General features: G+C 45.8%; 1 protein-coding gene across 1 annotated transcript in view; it reads right to left on the bottom strand.

The window, feature by feature from the left end:
* EXOC4 (exocyst complex component 4) overlaps positions 1-26,025 on the bottom strand; it is a 361,901-nt gene that overhangs the window by 87,188 nt on the left and 248,688 nt on the right. Inside the window, exon 11 of the mRNA XM_054292411.1 lies at positions 7,741-7,960. Coding sequence (XP_054148386.1) covers positions 7,741-7,960 — 220 coding nt within the window. The remainder of the gene's footprint in view (positions 1-7,740; positions 7,961-26,025) is intronic.

Genomic DNA, 26,025 nt, shown 5'->3' with positions numbered 1-26,025 from the left:
ATTTCATTTCATTTTATATTTCCTTTCCTTTCCTTTCCTTTTTAAAATATTTTATTTTATTTTATTTTATTTTATTTTATTTATTTTATTTTATTTTTAAATTTAATTTAATTCATTTTATTTTGATGGAAAGGCTCTATTTACAGATTACAACCAGGAGGGGGAAACTTTTAATTTACTTCCCTCAGTTCATTTAGACGTAACTCAGAGCGCTATGAGCCTTCCAACTGCAAAATTTATCCACTTCATGGGGAAGATTCCAGAGGCAGGGTGCCAGGAGGAATATTCCAGCGGAACGGCAGCATTCCTGCATTGTTGTTCCTTTTATAATTCTCCTGTTGACAAATCCCTGCCTCCAAAATCCCAACTACTCCCACCGAACGCTGCTTGTCAGGGAGGGGCAGCCCCTGCCACACACAAGAAAAAAAAAAAGGGATTTTTACCTTCCCTTTCAACAATAGATTAATGTCTCTTTTGTTCTGCGCCAGAGCTGGGTGTCATATTTCAAAATGTGCTTTTAAAACAGGTATAATTAAAGCTCTGCGAGAGGAGGGAGGCAGAGAAATGAGCAGCCAGAGGAGGAATAAAGGCATTTTAGAGGGTGCTGGAAGGAGCCTCATCCCTCCCTCTCAGCTACAATTACATTCCACAGTGGGGGAGGGAAAAAGGAAAAAAAAAAAAAAGTGATTATAAAAATGAACTTTTCCTGGAAAAATGAGCACGTTGTGAAAGGATGGCTCCTTTGAACGCCGCAGCACTTCAAAAGGAGGATGAATTAGTGCTGACAACTCAATAAAGTAGCCATCAATTATTCAAAATGTGATGGCTCTTCTCATGCAGCACTTGTGATTAGGAAAACATTTCAAAACCCGGCAATGAGAGTTATTCTCCCTCAATGAAATGGGTCTGGGCTTCAAAACGCGAGGGAAGAAAAATAATGGGATTTTGGAGGAGCCTGGCAAGAACACAGGGAAGTTTCTTCTCCTGGAGCCATCCATCAAGGGTTTCATGGGAGACTTTCCAGGCTGGATTTGGGATTTATGGAGTGGAACAAGGAGAGGGAAGGGAAAAATATCTGTGGTATGATTGATAGGGTTAGCCAAACTTCAGCTGATGGGTGCAGAGAGCCCAGCCCAACCAAGGCCCCACATTAAAGCTCTGGTGTGTTTGCAACAGCAAATATTAAACTTTCGTAGGAAAAAGAGAGTTATGGAAGAACCAGGTTTCCCAGAGAATTTTGTGGAAGGTTTTGGTGTCCCAGCCCTGGAAGTGTCCAAGGGACATTGGGGCACCCTGGGACAGTGGGAGGTGTCCCTGCCCATGGCAGGGGTGGCTCTGGGTGGGCTTTGAGGTCCCTTCCAGCCCAAACCATCCAGGGATTCCATGGAAGACATTCCTGGAGGAATGCTGGTGATGGAGTGTCGCCATGATACTTTCTGAAAAATCCCTTGGCCAGGATTTTTTCTCCTGAGAAGCTGAGAAGCCTCAGAGGAAAAGAAAAACAATAATTATAATGATTATCTGCTGCTGTGGAATGCAACAGGTGCATCTGTGATTGGCCCATGTTGGTTGTTTTTAATTAATGGCCAATCACAGTCAGCTGGCTCAGACTCTGGTCAGTCACAAGATTTTATTATCATTCTTTTCTATTCCTTTCTTTTCTAGCCTTCTGATGAAATCCTTTCTTCTACTCTTTAGTGTAGTTTTAGTATATAATTTTCTTTTAAAATAATATAGATATAATTAATTTAATAGTATATAATTTTATTTTAATATAATATAGATATAATTAATTAATATAATAGTATATAATTTCTAGTAATATAATATAATATAATATAATATAATATAATATAATATAATATATCTAGATATAATTCTATATAATAATTATATAGAATTCTATTATTATTATATATGATTATTATATTATATTATATTATATCATATTATATTATATTATATTATATTATATTATATTATGTTGTGTTGTGTTATATTATATATAATTATATGTAATATATCATAAAATAGTAAATCATCCTTCTGAACCATGGAGTCAGATTCCCATCTCTTCCCTCATCCTGAGACCCTCAAACACCACCACAATGGAGCAACACAGCTTCCTTTAAATGAAGTTTATCAGACTTTGCCTTTCCAGCTTCCTCCTGGAATTCCAGCTCATCCATCACCAAAACAACCCCAGAGAAAGCAAAGCACTGATTTAAAATTGCAGAAATCTTGGGGAAGAAAAGGAACTGGAAGAAAAAGGGAAAAGTGGGTGAGCGTCACTCCTGTGGCACTTGGATCTGTGACTTCCCACTGGATTTTCGGCAGGGAGGAGAAGCTGCCCTGCCTCAGCATCCTCAGCATCCATCCCCGTGCTTGCTGCCAGGGATTCTTAATGAGTTTGCAAATGAGGAATGTGCAGCTGGAGCTTCAAACCAGCAGGAGGGTGGCCGGGCTAAAAGGCTTCTCCTCTGGCCAGGGAGGTGACAGGGGCTGGGTCTGACACCACCCTGTGAGGCAAATTGAGGATTTATGAGAGCAATGCTGCTGCTGAGGGAGCTGGCAGCGCTCTCTGGGTAATTAAAATAATCAATCAAGGCCTGGGATGGAGGCTGGGGCAGATATGTGTGGTTTACTCCCAACTTCTGAGGAAAAACCGAATGCAAGGGGGGAAGAAATGAAAATAAATTACAAGGAATGTAAAGGCGAGGAATTTATGGGTCTGGGGAGGACTTGATCAGCTGGCACTGAAAATGAGCTGCACGTGCTGAGTGAGGGTGAGGTTGGACTCACAGATTGGTTTGGGTTGGAAGAGACTTTAAAGCCCATCCCATCCCATCCCATCCCATCCCTGCCATGGGTGGGGACACATTTCATTTTCCCAGGGTGCTCCAAGCCCCATCCAACCTGGCCTTGGGCACTTCCAGGGATGCAGGGGCACCCACAGCTGCTCTGGGCACCCAGGGCATGACCCAGGACATGGCAGAGTCATGCTGAGGTGAACAAAACACCTTGGTGGCCTTAGAGAAGACCAGGATCATAATTTTGCTCCCAAATCTCAGTGGAAATGCTCTAGGCCAGGTTGGATGGGGCTTGGAGCAAGGACAGTGGAAGATGTCCCTGCTCATGGCAGCAGGGCTGGACTGAAAGGCCTTTAAAAGTCCATTTCAACCCTTTAAAGGTCCCCTTCAACCCAAAATATCCCCCAATTTAATCCCTTTAAAGGTCCTTTCCAACCCTTTAAAGGTCAGCCCTTTAAAGGTCCCTTTAAACCCAAAATATTCCCCAATTTAATATTCCCCCAATTTGATCCCTTTAAAGCTCCCTTCCAACCCTTTAAATGTCCCTTTCAACCCTGTAAAGGGCCCTTCCAACCCAACATATCCCCCAATTTAATATCCCCCAATTTAATCCCTTTAAAGGTCTCATCCAACCCTTTAAACCCAATATATCCCCCAATTTAATATCCCCCAATTTAATCCCTTTAAAGGTCTCATCCAACCCTTTAAACCCAAAATATCCCCCAATTTAATATCCCCCAATTTAAAATCTCCCAATTTAATATCCCCCAATTTAATCCTTTTAGAGGTCTCTTCCAACCCTTTACAGGTCCCTTCCAACCCTTTAAAGGTCCCTTCCAAACCAAAATATCCCCCAATTTAATATCCCCAATTTAATCCCTTTAAAGCTCCCTTCCAACCCTTTAAAAGTCCCTTCAAACCCCAAATATCCCAATTTAGTGATTCATCAGTGAGCAAATGAGGGTTATCCGGTTCCTGACCAACCCCAAGTCCTGTCAGGGATTGAGGGGATCTCAGAGACCTCAAACACGGGATTGTTCCCTTCAGGCCAGATGTGACTCACACCTGTGGGATGGTTTGTGAAGCCTGACTCTGCTTCTGCACATCTGAAGAGGACAGAAATAATTCTAAAATAATCCTGCCTGCCAGGGGCACCGCTTGAAAATGTCCACACAGAACCGCCCTGCCCTGGGATGCACTGAACGTGCCAGTGAAGGTGGAGATTTTAAAAGAAATGAAAACCCTGACTTGAGTTTTTAAAATAAATTCAAACTCTGCCTAAAGCAGTTGGTTTTGTGCAGCTCAGAAGTCCTCGGTGGAGAGCTGCAGCTGGCTTACATGAGAACCTTCTCAAAGCTTCCACAAAAGGCAGGAACTGCACTCAATGTCCCCCCTCCAGAGGAGAAATTATCTGAAGAAATGTTGGAAGCAACAGGGAGAGTCAGACTCCCACCAAGAGAAAATTATGTCTCTCATTTGAAGCTAGAAAAGGAGATTTAGCCCAAATTCTGCACTCGGTGGGTTTTATCCTCGTGACATGAAACACACAAACAAGAGCTGAAAACATCTTGGTGGTAACACCACGCCAACTGCAAAACAAAAAATTGAAATATGAGGCTCAGAAGCATTAAAATTGCTTTAAAATTATCCTTGACTGGGAAAAACCCCCATGGATCAGCCATGCCTGCTCCTTAATGGATGCTGCTGGCAGGGAGCCAGCCTGCAAAGATAATTAATTTGTTTACACTGATAAATAAAAACATCCAGCCTCCATCAAAGCGTGCAGCCATCAGCATTGGTGAGCCATCGAGAGCTGCTGGCTGGGACCATCCTTCTCCTTAATAACCACTCGTTTGATGGGAATAAAACATTCCAGAAGCTCTCAGAGATGTCTCCTTGGAAAGCCACAAGTGCATGGAGTGGGTGCTGTGGTAATTAGCTCCAGCAAATCGTTATCCTCCAAAACAGCTGCACAACCTGACTTTTTAAGAGTTTATTTTTTTTTTTTTTTGGTGATTTTCAGCTGCTGGAGTTTGGCCAAAAAAGTATCAGGAGCATCATCCACACCGTGCTGTTTTTAAGGAGATTTTTAAGGAGTTTTTTGGGTTTTTTTGGGGATTTTCAGCTGCTGGAGTTTGGCCAAAAAAGCATCAGCAGCATAACCCACACCACGCTGAGATAAGAAACAACAGAAGCTTTGAAGGAAAGGAAAAAATCCCACTCTGCTGCTCCAGAGGGAAGCAATTTGGATTTTTTTGGAGATGGAGCAACAGGTTTTTAAGGCCAGTGACCACCTGGGTGGGAAGATTTATCACCTCGTTGAGAACCCTACAAGAACAGGCTGCAAGAAGCTGTCGAGGCACTTGTAGCCTAATTTAGGATCGATTTAAACAATTACAGCCTGAAATTTAATGCTGAATAATTTTGAGACAAATGAGTTTCACGGTGATTCAGTCGCTCTGCAAAGGAAAAGGGTTTCAAGTGTTTTACACTTGAGGAGGGAGGAATGGAAAACAAGGCAGTAAAATGGAATATTTAGAAAGGACAATTTTTTTTTTAAGGATAATCTTTACAGGAGTGGGTGATTCATCTGTGAGCACACAATGCTTGAAAATCGTTTATCTCTCATCTGATTCAGCTCAGACACGTGCTGATAGTGATCCCAAAGCAGCTTTATCAGTGGGGGCTGATAAATTCCCCAGTCCTGTTCCAATCCCAGCTGGAGAGAGTTCAGAGAGATCTTTGGGATAGCAAAGAGTGGGATGGTTAAATCAGGAACCCAAAATAGCAAAAAAAACTCCCAAAAAACTGGGGGAGAGCTTCATTCACCACATTTCCATCATATCCACGAGGGGATGGGGGCAAAGACTCCAAGCTCCAGCACTGCCATGCAGAAATAGCCTTTTTTTAAACCCCTTTAATGGAAAATCAATAGGATTTATTTTAGGGAGCTGTTTGGATGAGCTGGTTCAAAGAGGCAGCAATTTTTCTTCTCTATTCAGAGAATTGCCCTTCTCTGATGTCGGGAACAAGGAGACCTCCTGAGCACAGACAGTTTGACCAAGGATAATTCCAGTTCAAAATAATTTCCATCCATCAAGAGAAACAAATTGTAGGAGCTGGATGAGAAAATTCCAAACCACTCTGAGTCTTTAACCCTGAATGAACTTTAAGGAAATATACTGACATTATAGAACACATTTTCATGAGAAATGAAGCCATGAGCCACAGAAAATACTTTATCCATATTAAGGCAGGTAAAGCTTGGGAAGGAAACAATCCAGGGATTCTGTGCAGTCCCAAAACATCATTTCAGCTCCTGAAAAGAGAATTTTGGCCCCTTTCTAAAGAAGCTGTTCTCCCCTCCAGGGACTTCTGGAAATGCTGTTCTGGAATTTGATTTTGTTTTGGTTCTGAAAGGACCATCCCAGTCCTGCTGCACCCAGACAGGCACAGTCAGTGACCATTAGAGCATCAAAAATTCTGGAAATGGTAACAATAATACAGTTATTCCTATTATTGCATGAAATTATAATATCCCTATGGGTAATATTAATAATTAACTGCTGTAAGCTAGGATAGAAAATGGCCACCTAAACCCTGGGATAAAGGTGCTGCTTCCTAAGGACTGTGCCAGTATTATCCATCCCTGATGAGAGAATTTCCCAGGAAAGAGGGAATAACTTCAAAGGATTAAAAGAGTTTGACATGACCAACAGCCAGAGTCAGTTACAGAATCACAGAATTCACAGAATGACCAGGTTGGGAGAGACCTTCAAGCCCATGGAGTCCAACCTGTTCCCTGACCCCTGAGCCAGCCCCTGGCACCCAGTGCCACCTCCAGGCTGGTTAAACACACCCAGGGATGGTGACTGCACCCCCTCCCTGGGCAGCCATTGCAGAACTTTCTCCCCCTTGCTGGAAAAGCTTTTTGCTGCTCTCCAAGCTGGATTTCCCTTGGCACAGCTCAGGCCGTGTGCTCTGGCTGTGCCAGTGCTGCTGGAGACAGAGCCCAAGGGCAGCTGGGCACAGGCACCTTTCAGGAGCTGTGAGAGTGCTGGGGGCACCCTGAGCCTCCTTTCCTGCAGGCTGAGCACCCCCAGCTCCCTCAGGGCTCCCTCAGGGTTTGTGTTCCAGCCCCTCTCCAGCATCATCACCCAGTGCCACCCCATCCACGGCAGGGACACCTCCCCCTATCCCAGGCTGCTCCAGCCCCAGTGTCCAACCTTGGCCATTGCAGGGCTCAGGGGCAGCCCCAGCTGCTCTGGGAATCCCTTCCCAAAATCCCACCCCAGGCTCCCTCTCCAGGGAATTCCCTCCATTCCCAGCTCTCCCAGCCTGCCATTGGATCCATCCCCACCCCGACTCCTCTCTAGGAAGGAATTTTGGGGTCTGGGGGCTTCACTGGCAATCTCAGCACTCCAGGAAGGGTCTCCCTTCCCTTTGCCATCCCCAGCTTCCATAAAAATCCCTGGGGATGGATTCTGAGTGTCCCAAACCCCAGAATGGTTTGGGTGGGAAGGGCCCTTCAAGCCCATCCCATTCCAGTCCCACCATCCCAGGCTGCTCCAGCCTGGCCTTGGGCACTGCAGGGATCAGGGGCAGCCCCAGCTGCTCTGGCAATGCCAGCCCAGGCAGGAATTGCTCATTGCCAAGATGCCACCCATGGCTGCCCTCTGGCAGTGGGAGCCATTCCCTGGGTGCTGTCCCTGCAGGCCTTGTCCCCAGTCCCTCTGCAGCTCTGCTGGAGCCCCTGCAGGCCCTGCCATGTGCTGGGAGCTCTCCCTGGAGCCTTCCCTGCTCCAGGGGAACATTCCCAGCTCTCCCAGCCCCAGAGCAGCTCCATGGGCCCATTCCTCACTGGACACTCAACCAGGCCATGGCTGGACATGGACAACAGGGACATCCTGAGCGGCCCCTCAGCTCCCACCTGCAGCAGAGGCCTCTGCACTCCCAGGATCTTCATGGTGTCAGCGTTGGCCAGGATCTTCAGGGGATCCGAGGCCTTGGTGACGCCCTCGATCTCCTTGTTGATCTCGGCCAGGACCTGGCTCAGGAAGATGTTCTTGATGTACATGGTGAGGAACTCCCTCAGGGGACACTGCTTGGCTGGGCCCAGCTCCATGGCCTGCTCGATCTCCTGGATAAACCTGCAACACAGAAGGGGGAAAGGAAGAATTGTAATTGAATTAGATAAATAGTAATTAAATGTAAAAATTGAAGATGCTTTAGATTTGTTGGCGTTGCCGTTGCCACTCCAACATTTCAGACACGAGCAGTGTGGGAATGACCATGGACTGTCCCAACTTGAGGGATGATGAGGAGAAAAGGTCTACAAGGTAGTTTTAGGGGAAAAAAAAAGAGATAAAATACAATCAATTGATGAGACAGACACTAAATTGCTGGAGAAGGACAGATAAAATAAGAGAAAATCCACATTCCAGGCACAATTCCGGACATGCTGGGAAGATGTCCTTATAAAAAATCTGGCTTTTTTAATTTTTATATTTATATTTTAACATATACATACAATGTATAAGATTTTTATTTTTGTATTTTTTATTTATATATCTATTTTTAAACTTCTATATCCTTATAGAAACATTTGGCTTTTCCATTTGGGACGTGCTGGGAAGATGTCCTTATAAAAAAATTGGTCTCTTTTATTTATATATTTAAATTTTTATTATATAGATGTAATATTTATTTTTATTTTTATATATATTTTTTTAAATCTCTATATCCTTATAGAAAAATTTGGCTTTTCCATTTGGAACACACTGGAAAGATTTCCTTATTAAAAAAATGTGGCTTTTCCACTTGGAACACACTGGGAAGATGTCCTTGTAGAAAAAATTTGGCTTTTCCATGTGGGACACGCTGGGAAGATATCCTTGTAAAAATAAAATCACAATTAAAAAAGCTAACATGCCACAAATCCCTTTAAGAAGCCAAGCTTCCTTCTGGGTGTGGTCACCTGATTCCCACAGGTGGGTTCCCACATCTCTAAACTGAACAACAGAATATTCCAGCTCAGAATCCTGAAAAAAACATGGAAAAAAAGCAATTTCTATGCATGACACCATTATCCCCCTGCATTATGGATTCCTGTGTTATGGTGCATTTTTACCACCCTTTATTGTTCCATCCCAGGATCCCCTTCCTGAGCACACAGAGCAGCAGCATGACTCTGGGAATATTTTAGCACCAAATGTTTGCCATCTCCTGCAAACTCTCTTTATTTCTGTGCTGCCATCTGGTTTACCACGGAGGAGTTTATTCCAGAAATTACCTCGTCATGTCTTTAACTACATCTGAGGCAGTGGAATTGGTGTTCCTCTCAAAACTATTTGGGATTGAGTATCAGAGGCCATAAGGGACTGAGATTTGCTGTCCTGGGTTGTGCTGAGGAAGGTTTAGGTTGGATATTAGGAATAATTTATGCACTGGTTGGATATTAGGAATAATTTATGCAGTGAGAAATGGTCAGGAAGCAGAGCAGGGAAGTGTGGAGTCACCATCCCTGACAGAAAACAGGGATGTGGCACTTAGGACATGGTTTGGTGGTGAACAATGGTTGGATTTGATGATCCCAGAGGTCTTTTCCAGCCTCAAGTATTCCATGATTTTATTCCTGACCACTGACCCTATTCCCAAACCCTTCAATGGGATCTGCTTAATTGTCCATCATTTTCTACCTCCATGCCCCTCACTCCAGAGGAGCTGCTTCCCTTCCCAGCCCCAACTGAGGAGCCAATTCCCATGGATGATTTCTTTCCAATCTGAGCTCTTTTCTCCCTAAATCCTCTCCCTGTTGGCTCCGTGGGTCTGGAGTGACACTTTTGGACACTGCAGCTTCCATGGGGGTTCCCTTTGGAGCTCAGGTGGAAGATTGGCTCTCCAAAGGGAGAGATGCTGCAGGGAGGGAATCACAGAGGCAGGGAGTGGGAATCCATAAATTCAGAGGGTTTTGGGAAAGCTGTAAAAGGCAGCTCAGAGCAGCAGAACTGTGATTAGAGCTAAGCAGCAGCCATGAGATTGGGCAGCAGAAAAATTATGTGAGAAGTAGAAAAGCAAGGACAAATAGAACAATGGTCTGTGTATTAGGGCTTGTCTAGAGTAACTCCCTGAGCTACAGAAAAGTTTATCTGGTGAGATATGAGGGAGTTCTAAGTTAATAAAGGAGCTCTGTGCATTGTGTTTAAGGCTCACAAGCAGGGATTGGATTTGAAATAAGCCAGCACTGTTTAACCAAAGGCACCTGTGCTTACAGTGGTTGGATGGAACTGCTGTCAATGTGCTTTTGCTGTGTGGGATTGGGCACAAAACTGTTAAAGTGAGTTGTGACATTGAGTTCTGTGTCTGCTGCCTGGGGTGTGAGCTGAGGGCACCTTCCCATTGCCACAGCCATGGAATGAGGCTGGTGCTGGAAAATCAAACAGCTCAAGGCACGTTCCCAGCAGTCCTGTCCTGTTTGTGGTTTGTACAGAGAGCCTGGCTGGTGATAAAAGGCAGCTTCATTCCCTGGATTTCACAGGGTGAGAATGGGAATCAGCTTGGTAAAACAGGGAAACAGTGGAGCTTTCTCGGGAAGAGAGGAGAGACTCCATGGAGCTGATCCCAGAAATATCAGAGCTGATGTCACCAGCTCTGAGTGACACCACTCATGTCCTCAAGGGGACATTGTCAGGGTTGATGGGACTAAGTTGGACTCATTTACTGTGTCCTTTCATGGCTGTCAGTAAATCTCCGACTCTTCCTTTAAAAGTTTATTTACAGAGCACAAAACTCCACCAAAATGTGAATTTTACTATTAAACCCTATTCCGGTGATAAGCTCAAACTGGGACTGAACATCATCCAGCAAAGTGACAGAAACAGGCTTCTAAACACTTTTAAAATCCAGAAAATGCTCAAAAATGGCTAAACCAAGTAAAAGAACCCTTTTAGAGGGACAATGACCACGTGCAAACCACCAGAGCTCAGATGTGCTGATCTACAACAGGAGTGGCAACTCCTCACCCCACAACATCCTGATGGTGTTCCTGCACCACACACTAAAGGTCAGCACTGGAAAATGCTGTTTTCACCAAGCATTTTTGCTTCCCAGGGCCTGGCATCCATCACCAGCATAGAAATAATTTTGGTTGCATTAAAAGAAGTGGTATTAATAATTTAGTGATTATTATTTTATATTTGGTATTACAATTATAATTAAATTTATGATAATTTTGATTGGTTATTTATTATAAAATATTTGATAATATATTAAAATGATCATAGATATTTCATAATACATTTATGATAAAATATTTATTATAAAATTTATGATTATTTTTCACATACTGTGTATACAATATTATGTATAATAATAATACATTGTGAATAGGAATGAAAAATTTTGATTTTTAGAGAGATCTAGAGATCTGTGCCTTCATCTCCAGAAAACTTCTCCTTGATGTGCCCTGTTAAGTTTTAACATTTTGGAACAGACAAGACAAGAGTTCACCTAAAGCTGGTCAGGATCAAACCATATCCCTGTTTTCCTTGATAGGAACCATAAAATAATCATGGATTACGAGGGAGCTGCCAGGCAGCACTGACTGAGGGGGGATTTGTGAGTGCTCAGCATCACTTGTGATAAAGAACAAATGATCAGGAGCTTAGGAAGCAGATTTCAACTCGACAGCAGCAGGAAGTTATTAAAAATGGAGCCGTGCAGGGCACGGAGAACTGGAGGATGAGGATGGGAGACCTTCAGCTGGGATTCTCAAGGATAGTTTGCTGAAATGATGATGGGAATGGAAACCAGTGAAGTCCTCATTTAATCCTAAAGATCCCTGATGAGGGAAATGGGAGCAGAGAAAAGGTAAAAAAAAAGGAACTGTGGATGTCAGAGTGTGGCTTCCAGCAGGGAACAGCCCAGGAGTGCCTGGATTTGATAATCCAGTGGGACAAGGTGATTTTTACAGCCTCAGGGGACAATTGGGATCCATTTTCTGGGCTCTGCTGTGGTTCAGAGATGACCTCTCCAAATTTCTAGCACGCAGAGTGAGTCCCACACTGCTGTATTTGCAGGATGCCCTGATGAAGGCAGGGATGATGAATCTGACTCCATGCTCTCAGAAGGCTCATTTATTATTTTATGATGCTATATTATATTAAAGAATACTAAACTATACTAAAGAATACAGAAAGGATACTGAATGCTAAAAAGATAATAATGAGAACTTGTGACTCTCTCCAGAGTCCTGACACAGCTTGGCCCTGATTGACCAAAGAGTGAAAACAACTCACAGCAGAATCCAATAAAACAATCACCTGTGGGTAAACAATCTCCAAACACATTCCAAAGCAGCAAAACACAGGAGAAGCGAATGAGATAATATTGTTTTCCTTTTTCTCTGAGGCATCTCAGCTTCCCAGGAAAAAAACCCTGGGTGAAGGGAATTTTTCAGAGAATGTGAATGGCACACCACACTGCTCTGCACCCCAGGCAGCCACTCTGGAGCTTCAGCCTTCAAAATCCTGCTGGGCACAGGACCAGGGGCTCAAGCAGGAGTCACAAAGTTCCAGGTGCAGGTGAGATTTGGACCAGGAATCCTTCTGGGACTTTGAATGGCAGCACTGGTGCACTGTCCGTGTGCTGGACTGGGAGGGTTACTCAGAATTCCATTAAGAACAGATTAAAAATGGAAAACATGATTTTTTTTTTTTTTGTATTTAAGAGAAGGGAGAGTTGCCCCTGGGTCCCTGGAATGTCCAAGACCTGGCTGGATGGGGCTTGGAGCACCTTGGGATAGTGGGAGGTGTTGAGGTTGGAGCTGGATCATCTTCAAGGTCCTTTCCAACCCAAACCATTCCATGATTCCATGAATTAGGGATGCCAAGTCCAACTGTCACCTGAATAAATGTGACACCAAGAGTGACTCTTCTGCCACCAAGTCCCGCAGGGCTCTCTGCTTCCCAGCTTCCCTCTTCCTGCCTTCTCATCCCGTCACATCCCTCCTCTTTGTGGGAATTTCACCATCAGTTTGTGGGAATTAGAAAAGGTAAGAAGATTTTTAGAAAGCTGGGAAAGTAGGCTTTAGAAAAAGAACAGAAAATTTAGAGCTAGCTGCAGGTAAAGTAAAAAAGACTATAATTAAAAAAACCCTCTTATTTTCCATGGTTCCCAATCCCACTCGGTCATCCTGTGATTCTCTACCAGGAGCCCAGCAGGTTTGGGAGCCCAAAAACACTTTGGGATGGGAGAGAGCTGTCAGCTCAGGAACCAGCCCTTGCCTTTGGCTGGCCTTGCTGAGCTCTGGTTGGAATTGTGTCCATTGGGAATTCTGGCTGGAATTGGTGTCCATTGAGAATTTCATCTGGAATTGTGCCCATTGGGAATTTCGGCTGGAATTGTGTCCATTGGGAATTCTGGTTGGAATTGTGCCCATTGGGAATTTCATCTGGAATTGTGCCCATTGGGAATTCTGGCTGGAATTGTGTACATTGAGAATTTCAGCTGGAATTATGTCCATTGGGAATTTCAGCTGGAATTGTGCCCATTTAGAATTTTGGCTGGAATTGTGTCCACTGGGTATTCTGGCTGGAATTGTGTCCATTGAGAATTTTGGCTGGAATTGTGTCCATTGGGAATTCTGGTTGGAATTGTGTCCATTGGGAATTCTGGCTGCCATGAAGCAGAATTGTGAGGACTGCACTTCTTTCAAGGGGTTCAAATAAGCCAAATTTGGGGTTATTTTCCACGCCCTTTATCCAACAGTTCCTCTTGCTGAGAAACGTGGAGATAGAAATTCAAAGCCAAAGGAAAACTCACCAGAATTCAACCAGAATTTCTCCTCCTTCTCAGAAAAAAACCAAGTATCTCAGATATGTTTCTCTAAAAAAACCAACCCCAGTTGGCAACAAAAGATCAGCCAAAGTACAAGAAACTGAAAATGAGTGTTTGAAATGGGAAATGTAGTGTGGCATTAAAGAGCCAACAGATATTCCCTATTTTCTGCCTGGCAGATGCAGACACACACTGTGCTATTTATTTATTTCAATTTCAAATGCTGCTGGCTGCCTTTTTCCAACAGAATTCAGTCTCTATAAAGAACAAGAAACTGTTTAACAGCATAGAAAAAAATACATCCTAGGAGTCTTCTCCAAAAATGTTGTGTTACTCATCCAAGCCATCCGTGGAAGTTTTAGATGTCAAAAAAAAAAAGGTAATTTGACCCACAGATATCCCAGAAATCAATTATTTATCCCAGAATGGTTTGGGTTGGAAAAGACTTCGAGGATTTTATTCCACTCCTGCCATGGCAGGGAAAAATTTCACCATCCCAGGCTGCTCCAGCCCCAGTGTCCAGCCTGGCCTTGGACACTCCAGGGATCAGGGGCAGCCCCAGCTGCTCTGGGAATCCCTTCCCAAAATCCCACCCCAGGCTCCCTCTCCAGGGAATTCCCTCCATTCCCAGCTCTCCCAGCCTGCCATTGGATCCATCCCCACCCCGACTCCTCTCCAGGAAGGGATTTTGGGATCTGGGGGCTTCACTGGGAACCTCAGCACTCCAGGAAGGGTCTCCCTTCCCTTTTCCATCCCCAGCTTCCATAAAAATCCCTGGGGATGGATTCTGAGTGTCCCAAATCCCAGAATGGTTTGGGTGGGAAGGGCCCTTCAAGCCCATCCCATTCCAGTCCCACCATCCCAGGCTGCTCCAGCCTGGCCTTGGGCACTGCAGGGATCAGGGGCAGCCCCAGCTGCTCTGGCAATGCCAGCCCAGGCAGGAATTGCTCATTGCCAAGATGCCACCCATGGCTGCCCTCTGGCAGTGGGAGCCATTCCCTGGGTGCTGTCCCTGCAGGCCTTGTCCCCAGTCCCTCTGCAGCTCTGCTGGAGCCCCTGCAGGCCCTGCCATGTGCTGGGAGCTCTCCCTGGAGCCTTCCCTGCTGCAGGGGAACATTCCCAACCCTCAGCCTGATTTCAGAACCATCAATGGTGCCCCACCTCCAAAATACAAAAATGCTTTGTCTGAATAAAAATTCAGATTGAGGGGTGTCACCAAATTTTGGATCATGGTCACTTGTGGATATTCCTGGGAATTGCCTGAAATCCTAAAAAAAAAGGCTCGTAGGGATGTCCCTGCTCTGAAGGACACTTTTAGGAGATGTCACGGGGAGGATGGAGTTCCTCAACAGAGCAGCCAAGGGAAAAAAAAATAGAAATTTGCACCTTATCCTGAATTCAGAACCTGCATTTTTAAAATGATGCACAATTTTCAACTTGTTTTATCCTCCTATAAAAGCATTTGAGGTGATTTGTGGCTGCAATTAAGCATTCCCCTTAGACAGAAAAGCACTTTCAGGGAAATGAAGTAGCTTTTGGTAAATGACAGTCATTTGGATTAAAAAAGAAAAAAAAGAGAAGCGCCTCATTTCAGGAAATTTAATTCATTCTAACTCACAACTTAATTGGCTGTGAGCTCTGTCTTACCTAAGCTGGAAGTGAGGGATAAAAAGCATAAAACCTAAAAAAGCTGCGTGGATTGATTTAGAAACCTACAACTCCTGCCTTCCCAAGGCTTTCTTCTGACTCCCCGTTCTCAGATGTCCTCTGAAAGATCATTAAAAGAAACAGAAGGCACTGGAAGTGCAGAGCATCAATGCCTTAATGATGATGGTAATAATATCTGAAATCCTCTCCTCAAACAAATGAATGACAGGAAAAAATATCAAATATTCCAGAACCTTATTAAGACAATTTTTTCTGACGTTCAGCCCAAATTTACATTTCATTTTTGTGTGATCCTGAATTGTTCTCTGCCTTAGTCAGGAAACATCCAGGTACCTGGGATGAACCTTTTGGGGAGCTTCCAGAGAGCAAGGAAATATTAAAAAAATATCAGAAATCCCATGAGCTGGACAGAACGGAAAATTCCAAAATGGTTTTCCAGATTCAGGGAAATCAGAGATAAAATATCCAGGACTGTGAGTTCTGGAAAGTTTGAGGGCACATTAAACCCAGAGAGGAACCTGGAAGATCCCACATTGTTCATGACACACTCGGGAAGCCACCTCACCTCAACAGTGGGAATTTTGGGAGAGGGTCAATGGAATAATGGAAAGAATTGGGTTGGAAAGGACCTGGAAGATTCTCATTGCACCCCATCCATGGCAGGGACACCTCCCCCTATCCCAGGCTGCTGCAGCCCCAGTGTCCAACCTTGGCCATTGCAGGGATCAGGGGCAGCCCCAGCTGCTCTGGGAATCCCTTCCCAAAATCCCACCCCAGGCTCCCTCTCCAGGGAATTCCCTCCATTCCCAGCTCTCCCAGCCTGCCATTGGATCCATCCCCACCCCGACTCCTCTCTAGGAAGGAATTTTGGGATCTGGGGGCTTCACTGGGAACCTCAGCACTCCAGGAAGGGTCTCCCTTCCCTTTGCCATCCCCAGCTTCCATAAAAACCCCTCGGGATGGATTCTGACTGTCCCAAATCCCAGAATGGTTTGGGTGGGAAGGGCCCTTCAAGCCCATCCCATTCCAGTCCCACCATCCCAGGCTGCTCCAGCCTGGCCTTGGGCACTGCAGGGATCAGGGGCAGCCCCAGCTGCTCTGGCAATGCCAGCCCAGGCAGGAATTGCTCATTGCCAAGATGCCACCCATGGCTGCCCTCTGGCAGTGGGAGCCATTCCCTGGGTGCTGTCCCTGCAGGCCTTGTCCCCAGTCCCTCTGCAGCTCTGCTGGAGCCCCTGCAGGCCCTGCCAGGGGCTCCAGGAGGCTGGAGAAGTTTCCAGACCAAAAATTCCCAATCATCACTCAAGTGCTGACACAATAAATACAATTAAATTCAAATAACCCACAGCAGCACATGGACCATGGATTGTTTCCACTGAAGATCAATCAATCAGAGCCTAAAGTAACAAAATCACATTGTTTTGTCTTAAAACTTCACTGCAGGGAATTATTTTGGTCCATGATGTTTCACACCTTGCTGATAAACATCGTGGCCATGCACAGTAATAGAGCTGATTCTGTACAAAGTCCCCCCAAATAGAGGAAGAAGTGTTTAGGATCTTTTCTAGGTGACCCTAAAATGTGATTAAGATTAAAATTATCGTCAAAAGAAGTGTACACAGCTGTGGGAGACTCAATGGAGGTTTTGCTACTTTAAGTGTGTTTAAAATATTAGCAAAGCTAGACAAAAAAATAACCAAATACCAGACAAAAAGCATGAATTTTCTGCTCTTTTTAAATATTAAATAGCCTAGACAACATGCAGGAAGGTGACAACCAGAGGAATGACTGCTGCTAACAGCAAACATGACATTTGGGGTGTTTTCCTCTAAAGTATTAACAAATAATTAATTACAAGTACCTGGCAGCACCAGCCAGAGTTGTTCCCATAACCCCAAGCTGAGTTTAATGGGTTATTTTGGATAAATCACCAAATTCAGCCCTTCCCCTGTACAAACACAAACTCCCAAACCATAAAAAAAGGCTCAACTACTCGAGATTATTCTTTTGGTTGCTGTAAAAAGGTTCTGTGTCCCCACAGAGCCAGGAGCTTTAGTGCTGGAAGATGAAAGAGCCCAGGACTTCTCTTTTTTACCAGCAGCTAAAAAAAATTCAAGATTTAAAGAATCGAGTTCTGTGTTGTGGTTGCTCAGCCGTGGGATTGAGGTAAGAAATGCCTCCTTCCCCTGCAGGTGTGACAGAAAAATCAGTGTTTCGTTGTCTCTGAGGTGCTGCAAACACCCACCAAAAAAAAAAAAAAATTAAATTAAAATTTACCTCTCAACTGCTGCTAAAAATATTGTTTCTTTAATGCTCAGCTGCCACCTGAAGGACACAAATTTCTGATCTTTCAGGGGCTCTCTCAAGGTGCAATTTCTTCTGATGTCTCCAGAGGGGAATATTGGCTTGTGTTTGGGGCCAGGAGATGGAGAGGCAGAATTAATCAGGTTTAGAGATTCACACCTCATGCCCTGCAGCTCAGATTCCTCCCTCCTGCTTCCCAAATATCCCAAGACCTCCCCAGTGGAAGTTTCTGGTGTGGTTGGATGGATGCTCACACCTCCTGCTCTCCATCCTCTCATCCCTTGTGAGGACAGGAGGGAAATTCAGGAACCAGCAGCAATTCCATGGATTGCCAATCCTCAGGTGGGAAACCTGAACAGGAGGAGCTGCCAGGAGTTTGGGGAACCCTCTTGGAGAAAATGAGTTCCAAAAGGAGCAGAATGGTAAAACTGGGAACTGTCACTGCTGGAAAGGGAATCAGCATCGCTGCCCTGGGGAAAAAACACCGGGAAAATATTGTGTGGGACAAGGGAATGGGAATGCTTTACTGAAGGAATCCTTAATGGGCTTGGGCTGACAGCAAATGGGAGATTGGAAAGGAATTCCGGGCTGGGAGGGTGGGGAGGGCCTGGGATGGAATTCCCAGAGAATTCCCCTGGACCCCTGGAAGTATCCAAGGCCAGGTTGGATATCCAAGTATCCAGCCTGGGACAGTGGGAGGTTGTTCCAGATTGCAATGCAAGATGTTTATAAAGAGCGGCCAGGGTAACAATTCTGCACTTTTGAGGTCGATATCACAACTCCAGCCAGGTGACTTTGACCCACTCACAGCTCCAAGTTAATCACATTCATTAGTTAATTGGCTGAAAAGCTGAGCTCAGAGGGAACACACCAATATTGCAAGGAAGGCAAGAACCAGTGATCAAAAACCCAGCTGTGCTCCAGGCTCTCCTCATTAATAAATTCACACCTTGGCCACAGAGCCCGAGTTTGCAGCTCTGGCTCAAAATGCTCAAAAACACGACTGGAGGTTTCCCACATGAAGGAATTTACAGCAAGGCAACAACACCAGGATTTCTCCTGGAGGTTTCCTACATGAAGGAATTTATGGCAAGGAAACACCAGCAGGATTTCTCCTGGAGGTTTCAGACATAAAGGAATTAATGGCAAGGATTTCTCCTGGTGGTTCCCCACAGGAAGGAATTGATGGCAAGGAAACACCACCATGGCAGGGGTGGCACTTAGGATGAGCTCACTTAGGATGGACTTTAAGGTCCCTCCATCCCAAACCATTCTGGGATTGGTGCTGGCTTTCACCCCAGTACAGCAGGGGTGAATGGATGGATGGGAAAGGCCCCACATCTTTGCAGAGGTTTTTGATCAAACCTGATAAAACTCAAGCTTTGATTGGATCCTAAAGACTCTGTGAGCCAAACCCCTGTCCCTGGTGAGCAGGGACAGCACAGGGGGTGATGTTGGCTCCCTCCAGGAGCTGCATTCCAGCAGAGCTCTGGGTGTCTGTGCTGAAATCCCCCAGTGTGGAAATGGGGGTTTGTATTTTATCCCCACCTGTCAGAGGTGGGGCAGTTCTCTCTGTCCATGGGGCAGGTTTCTTTATCTCTCCCACAGCCAACCCTCCCTCCAGGAGAGCTCTGCTGTCCATGGCCACTGAGTGTCCCTGCAGGGCTGATCCAATCCCAGCATCCCATGGGGAGATGCTCCGCCCAGGGGAGGAGCCAAGCGTTCCTCCCTGGATCCAATCTGGGCCTGGCACAGCACAGCAGCCTTTGCCCCCTGCATTGCCAGAGGAGCAGCTTTCTGCTGCCCTGCATGGCCAGAGGGAGCCCAGGCCCATCTGCAGCAGCCCTGGAGCTGCAGAGGAAAACTCCCCCCTTGTGCAGGATCCCTGCTGCAGCAGAGCCACAGCTGGCACTGCAGGAGGGCTGAGCCCCCATGGCATGGGGCTGGGACACCGCCCTGGCACACAGGGGGCAGCTGTAGCCATGATATTTTCTGAAAAATCCCTTTGCTAGGATTTTTTTCTCCTGAGAAGCCTCAGAGGAAAAGAAAAATAATAATTATCTGCTGCTGTGGAATGCAACAGGTGGATCTGTGACTGGCCGATGTTGGTTGTTTCTAATTAATGGTCAGTCACAGCCCAGTTGTCTCGGACTGTCTGAGAGTCACAAGCCTTTGCTATAATTCTTTTCTATTCTTAGCCAGCCTTCTGATGAAATCCTTTCTTCTATTCTTTTAGTGTAGTTTTAGTATATAATTTGCTTTTAATATAAAATATATCATAAAATAATAAATCAGCCTTCTGAAACATGGAGCCAAGATTCTCCTCTCTTCCCTCATCCTGGGACCCCTGTGAACACCATCACAGTCAGCTCCTGCTCTCACTCTGGCAGTGGTTTGTTATCTTTTTCTGTACTATTACATTTATAGTTTTAATTTTCTTAATAAAGAACTGTTGCTCCTGCTCCCATATCTTTGCCTGGGAGCTCCTTAATTTCAAATTTATAATAATTCAGAGGGAGGGGTTTGCATTTTCCATTTCTGGGGAAGTTCCTGCCTTTCTTAGCAGACACCTGGCTTTTTAAACTTAGACACTGACCCACACAGAGCCTTTGGGGAGGCTTTGACTCTGCTCACCCCCTACAGACCCCTGAGCACACCACGAGGCCTCTGCAGAACAAACAGGCAGCAGCTTTACTCCCTCTGTGCCATGAAACTGCTTTGCATCCCCCAAAACAGCTGCAGGTTCTTCACAAGGTGAACCTGGAATCAGGAAAGCTGGGAGAGAACGGTTTTGTTTCTTCCTCATTCATGGAGGGCCTTTTTGGGGGTGTTCAGGTACACAGAGCTTGAGTTTCCCTACGAATGAATGTTTGCAAAGCCAGAGCTGCTCCAAACTGCAGGGCAGGATGAGATTACTACAAAAAACCCACATCAAGGGAATAGGGAAATATAAAACTGCTTTTCCAGGGACTGGGGAGCAGAGCTGGGATGTCCAGCCCAGCACAGCACCAGCTTCACCATCAGCCTCAAATCCAGCTCTGATGAGCTCCTACTTCATCCTTTGTCACCAATAAAATAAATTAATAATTGATATATCTTCACTTTATACAGACCTGAGCACACCCAGCTGCTATTCCAGCCACCTCTTTGCTTCTCTGTACCAAATTTCTCCTCTCCCATCCTTGAATCCCTAAATTTCCAGCCCCAAAACCAGAGTGAGGTGGAGCCAAGTTGCCTGCAAGTGAGAAGATTGCTTTGAGATGGAGATGATAACCCGAAATGACCAGCTGGACTAAATCACTCTCCCTTTATCCATTATAATTTAAATCCAATCCCACAGAAGATAAATGCCCCAAGTACTCCATCAATGCCTCTCTCTGAAGGTCTGTGATGTTCCTTGTTTTATGTGAACCCAGGATGAAGCCACACCTGGAGGATTCCACCATTTCTCCCTTTTTAAGGTTATTTACAAGCAAAGTCAAGGCTTTATTCCCCACAACAGGTAACACCATTTCTCCACTACTTTGCTCCGTGCAGGGTAGAAAATTCACCCAGCCCTGCTTTAAAACCACTGTAATTTTAAACAATCCTGACAATTCCATAGGAATTCATGCCCATCACACAGAAATACTGTGAGGCAGCATTAAATGTGTGTAAAACACTGGGGTGTCACAGCAATAATTATGTTAACAGAGCCACCATATAATGTCACCCTATTAACCAAGTGAAACATGAAGTTCTCTGACTTCAGCTTTTCCTATTATTAAATCCCATTTCCTTTAATGTCCCATTACATTCAGTTTGTTGACCAGCACTGGAATGTAATGATACCCCCCACAACTTCACATTTTCTCCTGAGCACAACAGCTCTGTAAAAATTAACTTGTTATTCCTATTATTTTATTTTTTTTTATCTCAATCGGATCTGGCGGCTCATCCTTTGTGCTCCAACCCCCCCAGCTCTCAATCTGGCCCCTTTTAAAAAGCAACATATGCTGAGGATAAATCTCTCAAATGGCTCTGCTAATGGAGGAGCTGGAGTGACAGCTTTACAAATGGGCAAACTGGGGGTTGTTCCATTGTTTTATTGTGATTTGGATTCTGAATGCAGGGATGGCTTTGGGAGAACAACTCGGACTGGCCAGAGGTTTCAGAGCCCCTGGGTTTGGTGTGGAAGATTCTGTGAGCCCACAAGAGCGAGGATAAACCAGATCTGCTGCACCATCACTGTGCCTCTGACTCCAATCAGTCCTGTCTGCCTCGTGCTGACATCCCAATAAATCAGTGGGCAGATGGCACAGTCCCTCATTAGCATCCCCCTGACTCCCAGTGGGGAGTGGGGACAGCCAGTTAAGCCCTAAAAACACACCAGGGCGAAGGAAAATCCAAATTAAGGTCACAGCTCCAGAGCCCACCTGGAGACAGGGCTGGAGTGCCCTGGTGGAGCTCCAGGAGGACTTGGGACAGGTTGGGGTGTCCTGATAGGGACAGCAGAGCCTGAGGCACCACCAGGGCAGCGTGAGGAGTGATTCTGGGTGTCCTCTCACAGCAGATGGATTTTCTACCATCCAACATGGAAAAAAGGCCAGGAGGGCCAGCTGAACACTCCATAACCTGTGGGAGTTACGGAACGTATGGACATCCCATAACCTGGGGGAGTTATGGAACGTATGGACATCCTATAACCTGTGGAAGTTATGGAATGTATGGACATTCCATCACCTGTGGAAGTTATGGAACGTATGGACATTCCAAAACCTGTGGAAGTTATCGAACCTGTTTCTTCAAATTCTTCTCCATGGGAGAATTTGGAGAAATAGAGTTGTACGGACAATCCTGTGGAATTCCCAGACTATTCCATTTAACAGCTGGAAATAAGACATCATCACTTCAGAAATCTCTGGCAGAGCATGAATTCCCTCTATCCCAGCCAACATCAAGTTCATTCTTTCATCAAATGATCATCTTTTTCACGTTTTAGTTGTGTTGGTGTGGCCCTGAAACACATGGGATGGAGTAGAAGAACACAGATCCCAGATAATTTCCAAACCTTACTGCCTGACTTGAGAATCTGGACAGGACAATCAAAGAATCATTCAGGTTGGAAAAGTCCTCTCATATCATCCAGTCCAACCATTCCCAGCCCTTCCAAGGCCGCCACTGACCCTGTCCCCAAATGCCACATCACAGGGATTTAAATCCCTGAAGGGATGGGAACTTCACCCCTGTGCCAGTGTCTGACCACCCTTTCCAGGAGGGAATTTTCCCCAAAATCCCCCCAGAGGCTCCCAGGAGGTTTCCCACAGGAAGGAATTTATGGCAAGGAAACAGCACCAGGATTTCTCCTGGAGGTTTCCCACTCAAAGGAATTTATGGCCAGGAAACAGCACCAGGATTTCTCCTGGAGGTTTCAGACATAAAACAATTTATGGCAAGGATTTCTCCTGGAGGTTTCCCTCATGTAGGAATTTACAGCACGGAAATACCACCAGGATTTCTTCTGGAGGTTTCCCACAAGAAGGAATTTAGGGCAAGGAAACAACACCAGGATTTCTCCTGGAGGTTCCCCACAGGAAGGGATTTATGGCAAGGAGACACCACCAGGATTTCTCCTGGTTTCCCACAGAAAGGAATTGATGGCAAGGAAACACCACCAGGATTTCTCCTGGAGGTTCCCCACATGAAGGAATTTATGGCAAGGATTTCTCCTGGAGGTTTCCCACATGTAGGAATTTATGGCACAGAAATACCACCAGGATTTCTCCCGGAGGTTTCAGACATAAAGGAATTTATGGCAAGGATTTCTCCTGGAGGTTTCCCACACGTAGGAGTTTATGGCGAGCAAACACCACCAGGATTTTGTTGCTCCTCTGGAGTGCTGAGAGGAGGCTCAGTGGGCTCCTGTTCCAAGGAGGGCTCTTTGCAGGATGTGTTTGGGGAAGGCAGAATCAGCTTCCAGAGGAAACAGAGATGAGAAGCTGGGATGTGGGACTGCCTTGGATCATCCACCTCATTTGGCATGCAGGGTCTGGGCCAGGCTAATGAGGAGCACGGATTTGCAACAGCCCTGTGCTGCTGGAGGCAGCAAATTTGGACAAATTGGATGCTGTGCCTCCATTAAGGATCCCATTCCTCTTCTCCAAAGAGGGATGGCATTTGCTGCAATGGCCTCAACACAGGAGTTACATTATTCCAAATCAAACTAATTTCATTAATTCCCATTTCTGGCTGTCATTTCTTCCCCCAACTCCTGATCCTCCAACCTGGAATGAGGAATTCCCGACAGCTGCTGTCTCCTGCCCAGACACTTGGCTCCTGCCCGCAGAGTGATCCTTACAAATCACACTTAATTCATTACCTAATAAAGCTGCTGCAAACAGGAGCACAAACACATCCAGGGCTGTTATTGCCAGTGGGAAAACGATTTCCTGCCCCTGGGAAATGTCACTGGATGTTCATGTGTGTGTCAGGTTGATTATCCCATAATTACAGAGCCCAGCTGACATGTGGCACACGAGGAGCAGATTCGGTTCTTTCAAAAGGGAATTGTGGAAAACGGGGCTGGAAGGACAGAGCAAGACACACTCAGGCTCTTAATTACAGATTATCAGATCACAGGATGGTGTTTGGGTGTGACAAGAAATTATCTTTACACACAGACACAGAGCAGACCCGAGTGCAGGATACTGACCAGGAATATTCCCCTCAAATCCAGCTGGAAGAGGCTGCTCAGGTATTTGTGAGGTTGCAGAGAATTCCCATCCCATACTGAGAGGCACCAAGTGGTGACCCTGCCAGTGTCCTCATCCTCCCCCTGCCACAAATCAGTGCTTGGAAAGGGACAGGTCCCATCCTTTTCCACATTAAGGGCACGTGGACAGCATTTGCCTGCATCTGGGAACTCTCCATGGGATGGTTTGGGTTGGAAGGGATCTGGGAAATCATCTCAGTCCACCCAACCATGGGCAGGGACACCTCCCACCATCCCAGGGTGCTCCAAGCCCCATCCATCCATTCCCAGCCAGGAATTCCTCATTCCTCATTCCAGAGCCTGACATTGGATCCATCCCCTCTCCAAGACATTCATGGACCCAGGGGCTTCACCTGGGATCTCAGTAAACCATGAAGGGTCTCCCTTCCCTTCTCCTCTCTTTTCTATCCCCATTTTCCATAAAAATCCCTCAGGATGGATTCTGAGTGTCCCAAATCCCAGAATCCCAGAGCAGTTTGGGTGGGAAGGGACCTCAAAGCTCATTCCAGGGACACCTCCCCTATCCCAGGGTGCTCCAGCCCCAGTGTCCAGCCTGGCCTTGGCCATTGCAGGGATCAGGGGCAGCCCCAGCTGCTCTGGCAATGCCAGCCCAGGCAGGAATTGCTCATTGCCAAGATGCCATCCATGGCTGCCCTCTGGCAGTGGGAGCCATTCCCTGGGTGCTGTCCCTGCAGTGTCCCCAGTCCCTCTGCAGCTCTCCTGGAGCCCCTGGAATGTGCTGGGAGCTCTCCCATCTTTACACACTGGAAGAGGAACCCTCTATCATCACATCAAGGATGGGGAATTTCCCATTCCTGACAGGATTGACACTAATTAAGGATAGGAACAGATGGGCTGATTTAGCAGGATTTCATCCCTGCCCTTCCTGGCAGCACCACTCCTGCTGGGATGGGGTGGGATCAATGGGATGGGATAATGGGATCTGTGAGATGGGATCAATGGGATGGTGTGGGATGGGATCTGTGGGATGGGATGGCTGCTCCCTTCCTTGATGGGATTAGGAGTCACACTCAGAATTCCAGGATTTTCCAAAGGGTCACTCCAGAGGCACAGTGCCAGGAATTCGTTAGCCTAATTAACTCATCACTGTCAATCAAAATCAGTTCCTAATCCTGTTATGATCCCACAAGCACAGGGTCAGTCAGAGCTCCTGGTTTTCCAGTGTTTTTCCAATAAATGTGGCAAAGCCCCACATTTATTGGGTTCCCAGGATTTCACAGCACCGAGGGTGGGAATTCCTGCAGTCGGAATCCAGAAATCTCCCTGCAAATAAAGCCCCATGTTGGTGTCTATATTCCTGCAGGGCATGACAGAGCCCTGAGCTCGGGAAGCTGGGAGAGGTGGGAATAAATCCTGGGACCCACCGAGACATTCAGCAGCAATCTGAGAAAATATGAGTGGGTTTTTCTGACATAAACCCTGCCTTCGTGGCCACCTGCACTGTAAATCGTGCTCAGTTTCCTTGCACTCTCTCCTCACAACTCCCAATTCTTTTCAATTACCAAAAAGAGAGGAAAAATATATGTACAGTGTAGCAATGCAGCTTCATAGATATGATGGATGTTGCAGCAGTTTCAGTTTGGATTTTTCCCATGAATTTTTATTGACCTGCACTGTAAAAACTGCACCAGGAAT

The sequence above is a fragment of the Melozone crissalis genome, unplaced genomic scaffold, assembly GCF_028551555.1.
Source record: "Melozone crissalis strain CALT ecotype California unplaced genomic scaffold, PUWL_Pcris_2 ptg000110l_1, whole genome shotgun sequence".
In the NCBI taxonomy this organism is placed as follows: domain Eukaryota; kingdom Metazoa; phylum Chordata; class Aves; order Passeriformes; family Passerellidae; genus Melozone; species Melozone crissalis.
This window is presented reverse-complemented; position numbering and strand designations above follow the sequence as displayed.